Here is a 7,141-nt window from a genome sequence, read left to right on the forward strand (position 1 = left end):
GGGGAGGCCAAATCCCCATCTCTTCTTGTGCCAGTCACAATCCGAATTGGGTTCCCAGAAAACAGATCCACCCAAAGTCCTTGTGGAAGGGGGGGGGAGGGTGCTAATTTTCCTCCAGACCAGATTGTCCCAGGGATCCTGAAGGTCTTTTGCCTTCCTCTGGGCATAGACCAAAGATCACCGGGGGGGGGGGGGGGTCATGTTCCTGCATTGTGCAGAGGGTTGGTCTAGATGACCCTCAGGTCCCTTCCAGCTCTACGTTTCTGTTTCTAATTTACAGATAGTGTTTATTATGCTTTTTTCGGTTTGCACTTTCTGTAGCTTAAAAAAAAATACTTTACGAAGCCCCACCCCCCAAATCCTAGGGAAACTATTCTGCATCATAGCCATGTCCACAAAAGGATATTGCCAGGACGCGTTCCAGGCAAGGGAGAGAGCCAGAGTCCAGGAGCACCTTCAAGATGAACCAAATGGGTGGCCCGGTTGGAGCTTTTGAGAGTCACGGCTGACTTCTTCAGGGAATCAAAGCCGCTGGCTTGGTGGGGAAGGCAGAATGTGTGTGGGGGGGACTCCAGCCCTCCAAAGCTTCTCCTCCGCCCCCCCATCCGACTCACCTGGGGTGCCTGCTGCAGGAGGGCCTGAGCTTGGGCTTCCTGGGCGGACCCCCCCGGCCCCTCGTCCTCTTCGCCACTCTCAAAGCCGAACTGGGGAGAGAAGGTGGAGGCGTCATCAGGTCCCCTGGAGACAAACCCCTTTTGGGCCACGTCCACCCACCCCATTCCCTGGGGGGGGGTCTTTGCAGGCAGAGGGGCTAGGGATGCCAACCCCCCCAGTGGCACCTGGAGATCTTCCACCACTACAATTGACCTCCAGAGGACCAAGATCTCAATGGGGGCTTTGCAAGGTGGACACTGGCCGGGAGACATCCAGAGCCATGTGCCCCATAGCGAGAGAAACTCCTGGCGTTCAAGAGACACCCTCCGCAGCCACTGTTCCCCCTCAGTCAGGCCCTTCCTGTAACTCAAAACTGTCCCCTCTGACTGGGGAGGCATCTCCAGGGACTTTTAACCGGAGCTGCTGTGTGGGGCCACCTTCTCTCCCCCCCCCCAGTCAGGCCCTTCCTGTAACTCAAGACTGTCCCCTCTGACTGGGGAGGCATCTCCAGGGACTTTTAACCGGAGCTGCTGTGTGGGGCCACCTTCTCTCCCCCCCCCCCAGGCCGGCCCTTCCTTTAAACACAACATGACCCCTCGGGGAGGCATCTCCAGGGACTTTTAACTGGAGCTGCTGTGTTGGGCTGAGCCCGGGATCTCCCGTGGGCGAAACTTCCTGACACCGCCAGATGAGACTGTCACGCTGAAAAGCAACTGCTGAGATCCTGTTTCAAAGCCCTGGCCTCGGTGTCCCACCTGTGGAGGTGAGGGAGGTGGGGACCAGAGACATACATGGCCTCCTCCGTGGTGGCTCCTTGCCCCTGGAACACCCTCCCCCACGAGGCTCACGTGGCCCCTACCTTCCTTGCCTTTCGGCACAGGCTTTCCTGACGGATTTCAATTAAGGTTTCTCCCCCTCTCTCAGTAGTTTTAATGGTGTGTTTCTGGCCCCGGACTTCCTTACATCTTCGTCGCTGTGCTGCACCACACCTACATGAAGCTGTTCTAAGGCCCTGGCTTGTTTTCACTGGTTTCGTTCCGTAACATGTTGCATTTTAAAAACATTTATTTTATTGTTTTTTAACAGTTTGGTGTAGTGGTTAAGTGCGCGGACTCTAATCTGGGAGAGCCGGGTTTGATTCCACCATTCCTCCACTTGAACCTGGCTGGAGGACCTTGGGCAAGCCGTAGTTCTGAAAAGAGCTGTCTCTCAAGAGCAGTTCTCAAGAGAGCTCTCTCAGCCCCACCGACCTCACAGGGTGTCTGTTGTGGTGAGGGAAAAAGAAAGGAACTTGTAAGCCACTCTGAGACTCCCTTGGGTAGTAAAGGGCGGGGTATAAATCCAATCTCTTCTTCTTCTTCTTAGTAATTTCTCTCAGAGCTGTTCTCTCAAGAGCAGTTCTCAAGAGAGCTCTCTCAGCCCCACCGACCTCACAGGGTGTCTGTTGTGGGGAGGGGAAGGGAAAGGAGTTTGGAAGCCGCTCTGAGACTCTCTTGGGTAGTGAAGGGCGGGGTATGAATCCAATCTCTTATTATTATTAGTAGTAATTTCTCTCAGAGCTGTTCTCTCAAGAGCAGTTCTCAAGAGAGCTCTCTCAGCCCCACCGACCTCACAGGGTGTCTGTTGTGGGGAGGGGAAGGGAAAGGAGCTTGTAAGCTGCTCTGAGAGTCCCTTGGGTAGTGAAGGGCAGGGTATGAGTCCAAACTCTTCTCTTCTTCTTCTTCGTAATTGTAAGCTGCCTCGTCTGGAGAGGCAGCCGTTTCCCAAGCAAATAGAGAGCAACCCCTGAATTACTTGTCCAGTGAAATGTCCCCAACAAATTCCAAAGAAGTACTGGGAGTGATTCCTACCGAAGTAACTGCTAAAAAGTTTTAAAAGTTGACTTTGTTTAAAAAAAAATAATAATAATGTCCAACCAAGAATGTTCTGGCACCATTGCGGGGTGTGTGTGTGTGTGAAGTCTCAGCTGACTTTTGGAGGCCCCTCATGAAGCGAGAGACGTTCAGAGGTAACCACGGCCTGCCTCCGTATAGCAACTCTGGACTCCCTGGGTGGTCTCCCACCTAAACACCGACCAGGGCCGACCCTGCTTAGCTTCCGAGATCTGACGGGATCGGGCCAGCCTGTAAAGGCCAGCGAAGCCACCGTGGCCAAAGGTCTCCGGAACGCAGCCCCGCTCCTCTGGCATGGAAAGGTGTGGGTCATTGGGGGGGGGGAGTCACATGGGTCCAGGCGGAGGTGGGCGGAGGGGAAATAAGTTGCACCCCAGATAGGACAAAGCAGCCAGATCCAGCGGTAGGGCTTTGCTAGGGAAACAAACAGAGGATTCAGTTAGCAGGAGAGCTGGACGGTCACGGGTCTGTGTCAGTCCTTCCAAGACAACTTGGGGCTGTGCTGGACCTGGTGTGGATCGGGGCCACGTAGAGAGGGCAGCCGCCGGTTCACCTTCCCACTTTTTCAGAGGGCTGCCAGGTTTTCAATGTGCAGGGAGGAAAGGTGAAGTCCCTCTCCCCTCCCTTCCCGTACATCCGGGGAGGCACAGGGCATGTGGCATCTCCCGACTGGTTCATCACAGTCACATGTCAGACAAGGGCCGGTCATGGTCACTCTGTGAACGTGCATGTTGTCTCTGCTGTCCATTTCTGGCAGACCAAACACACACACGTGGGTGGAATTCCCAGGCAACGGCAGGCTCAATCCAGACTGGGACCCCGTGGCGCGTGAGGAGGAGGGGAATCAGCCTCCCCCCACCCACTCCCATGCTGTTTTCCTGACCTGAAGAAGCTCTGCGGAGCTGTGTGCCCTGCTGGGGAAATCTGCATGTACAGAGGAGGGCTATACTGAAGTGGCACAAACAGCAGCTCCACCAGGGCTTCTTCAGGTCAAGAAAATGGCATGTGTGTGGCTGGGGGGAGGCCGAATCCCCATCTCCTCTGGCATCACCAGTCACAAGCCGAACTGGGCCCAGGCCTGCCTAGGAATTGAGTTCCCAGAAAATAGCTCCAAACAAAGACCTTGGGGAGGGGGGGGGGGGGCACCAAGCCTCTGAATCCCAGGGCCAGGAGGCCACGTCAAGAGAAGGCTTCGGCCTCTGTGCCCCGTTGTTGGCCCTCCAGAGGAATTGGTTGGCCCGACCCAGCAGGGCTCTTCTGTTGTTCTTATGGAGAAACTCCGCGTTCAGAGGCAGTCAACCTCTGAATCCCAGAGCCAGGAGGCAACGTCAGAGAAAGGCCTCAGCCCCTCTGCCCTGCTGTTGGCCCTCCAGGGGACTTGGTTGGCCACTGTGTGAGACTGGAGGCTGCACTCGATGGACCCTCCCTGGTCTGATCCAGCAGGGCTCTCCTTCCCCACACTCACAACACTGGCTTACCTTCTCTGCCAGGCGGGCTCCTTGGTGCGGGGGCAGGGGGGCACTCCGACTGGAGCCTTGGCCACCATCCGAGGGACGTTGATGGGGCTTCTCTTCCGCGTGGCTCTTTCGGTGTATGAGGAGGTCAGAATGACAAGGATACGTTCCCCCACACTGCGAGCACTTATATACTCGCTCCGCTATATGAGTCCTCTCGTGCATCATCAAGGCCGAAGTCCATTGAAACGTTTGCCCACAATAACAACAAATGTCTCCTTTTCCCGCCATTTGCAGGTCCTCGACTTAACGGATGTTGTTTCCACAGTCCTTGGTCCCTCCGTGTCCTTTTACGCCTCAAGAAACTCTTACCCGACTCTCCACTTCCAGCATTTGCCTCCCAAACCAAGGCTAGCTCCAGGTTTTCCCTCCACAAGATAATTCAAATGACTTTGTGTCCCCAGCTGAATTTCAGCCCCCCCCCCCAATCTCTTCAGGTCCTTCTAGCAGTCCATCACCAATGGCCACTCGCTCCGCTCTCTTCTGTAAACAATCCTCCTCATATTCCAGCACTCGGATGCAACGCTCCCTCTAAGCTGTGGAGTCTTGTGAGCAAAAATTCCATTTTGTGAGTTGCTGGCATTAAAATTGTGAGCGAGCGATTGGGCTACTGTGTTCGCTCTGGAGCAATCCTTCCTGAACGAAGACAAAAATGTGTGAGCGAGAGGCTGAAAAACTGTGAGCCAGCTCACACTAACTCAGCTTAGAGGGAACACTGCTCGGATGTCAGATCCTGGAACGAAATTAGGACATCATCAATTACACACCCCACAGCAGTGATGACCCCTCATCTCTCCTAATTCACTACTGAGCCAGGGTTTGCTGCAGTGGCTAAGCGTGTCAGGCCTGGACCAGGGAGGACGGAAGCGCATCTCTATGCAAAGCTATTCCCACCTTAAGCTTTGGAATTTCTATTTATGTAGACTGGAATATCACTGCACAGGACGGCCCTGTGAGGCAGAATTCGGATGTCACAATAAACTAAAACTTGTTTAAAGGTAAAGGTTCCCTTGCTCGAAAGCCAGCCGAGTCAGACTCTAGGGTTGGGGTGTTCATCTCCGTTTCAAAGCCGAAGAGCCAGCGCTGTCCGAAGACGTTTCCATGGTCATGTGGCCGGCATGACTAAACACCAAGGCGCACGGAATGCTGTTACCTTCTCACCGAAGCGGTACCTATTTATCTACTTGCAATTTCTTGCTTTCGAACGGCTAGGTTGGCAGGAGCTGGAACTAGAGACGGGAGCTCACTCCGTCATGCGGCACACTTGGGTCTCGAACTGCTGAACTACCGACCTTCCACAGCCTGCAGTTCAGCGTCTTAACCACCTGAGCCACCGCAGCTCCTAGGATTTGTTTAAGCCACAGTATATCCAACACACTCCAGTTAGCCTACCCCAAGATCCCAATTTGCTCATAAACCCGTGTCTGTCTGCTTCTTGCCACTTCTCCCGTCTACCCCCAGGATGCCACCTCTATGGCTGGTGTGACTTGAAAAATGGGAACCGGAGAATTCAGATGTCACAAGTAGGACAAGCCACGATTAACAAACCAGCTACAAGCCTACTTCGAAATCCTGTTTTGGCGCATACCAAGAAACTGCGATATGTTGGGTCGTCTCTGCATTCAGGGATTTAGGGAAATGCCATGGCTCAGCCCTTGAGCATCGGCTTGGCATGCAGAAGGTTCCAAGTTCGATCCACCGAACTGGTGATGAGAAATACCTCCATCCCAGACCCTGGAGAGCCACCACCATTCTGAGCAGACAAGGCTGACCGTGAGAGACCAACAGTTTGATCCAGGATAAGGCAGTACAGGGAAGGCCTCTTTCCTTGCTGAGAGACTACAGAAGACCCAGGGTTCCCTGGAAGCATCCCAGTAACTGGCGGCCACCGAGAACATCTAAAGAAAGTATCTTGAGAACGTGTCTTCCTAGCACAGTACTAGATAAATAACAAAATGACTGGGTAGCAGCAACCCTGAAAAATGCAGCTCCCTTGAGATGAATCTCATGGCTAAGAGATTCAGAGGAAAAACCCAGAAGAGGTAAATTGTACTAAGCGAAGTGTTCATATAAAGTTTTATCATAAAAGAGGCAGCACCGGCCCCACATCTGGGCCCACATCAGGGTCTTAGGATGGGGCCGTGGCTGAGTCCAGTGCGGGCAGAAGTTCCCTTCCCAAATGCCTCCCCCCCCCCTTTACTCATTCAACCGGAAAAAAGGGCCTGCTTATTGTTTCTTGTTTTGCACTTCAGAAGGACCTGCAACGGGTCAGATTGATACGTTCAGTTCTTCTTGTACTGAAAGACATTGATTGTCAAACACCCCACCCCACCCCGAAAGAGACCAATTCCACTTACTTAGTGGGACAAAACTGGGAATTAAATGGGTTCCCAGCCTCCAGGTGGGGCCTGAAGTTCTCCGGGCATTACAACAGCCTCCCAGCGGAGAGAGATCGGTTCCCTTGCAGGAAAGGGGCTGCACTGGAGGGGGGGGGACTCTACGGCCCCGGTTCCCATCTGAGGTCCCTCCCCGCCCCCCAACCGAGCATTGCACAGACCCCCCCCCATCTCCAGCAATGTGCCCGGAGTTGGCAACCCTGGCTGAGACTGATCCCTGCCTTCTTTCCCTCCCCCGGATCTCAGCGCTTCTCCTCCCCCGACGCCTTACTTCGAGGGGACCCTTCCCGGGGTCCGGCTGCGCGGCTTCTCTGCAACCTTCCCGGGCCTCCTTCCCCGCCGTGCAGAAGCAAACCCCCTCCCTCCACCCCCCCGCCCGGCCTCTCTAGCAGACGTCTCCGTGGGTTTAACCCTTCCAGCGCTGCAGGGAAAAGAAAAACGGGTCGTGCCTCCTCCGCGAGGCTAGATCTCAAGCATGCGAACAAATGTAGAGTCCGGCGGGGACTTTCAGACCAGAGAAAGGTTTCTTCGAGGCGTGCGCTTTCCTGTGCCTGGATGCCAAGAAGTGTGCATGCCTTGGGTATACTCGCGTTAAACCCTTGCGGCGCTGGAGGGGAATGCAAACGCCGCCCCCCCCCCCCCCAAAAAAAAACTCCCCCCCCCCCCTTTGTGGGAGGGGGTTTCC

The 7,141-nt window shown here is 54.6% G+C and overlaps 1 protein-coding gene across 1 annotated transcript in view; it reads right to left on the reverse strand.

Annotated features, from left to right (window-relative positions):
• LOC107108349 (zinc finger protein 729-like) overlaps positions 1-7,141 on the reverse strand; it is a gene marked incomplete at its 5' end in the record, with an annotated part of 66,608 nt that overhangs the window by 44,195 nt on the left and 15,272 nt on the right. The window contains one exon of the mRNA XM_015408776.1: positions 313-335. Within this exon, the coding sequence (XP_015264262.1) occupies positions 313-335 (23 nt within the window). The remainder of the gene's footprint in view (positions 1-312; positions 336-7,141) is intronic.

Source organism: Gekko japonicus, unplaced genomic scaffold (genome assembly GCF_001447785.1).
Source record: "Gekko japonicus isolate JY-2015 unplaced genomic scaffold, Gekko_japonicus_V1.1 scaffold2979, whole genome shotgun sequence".
Taxonomy (NCBI): domain Eukaryota; kingdom Metazoa; phylum Chordata; class Lepidosauria; order Squamata; family Gekkonidae; genus Gekko; species Gekko japonicus.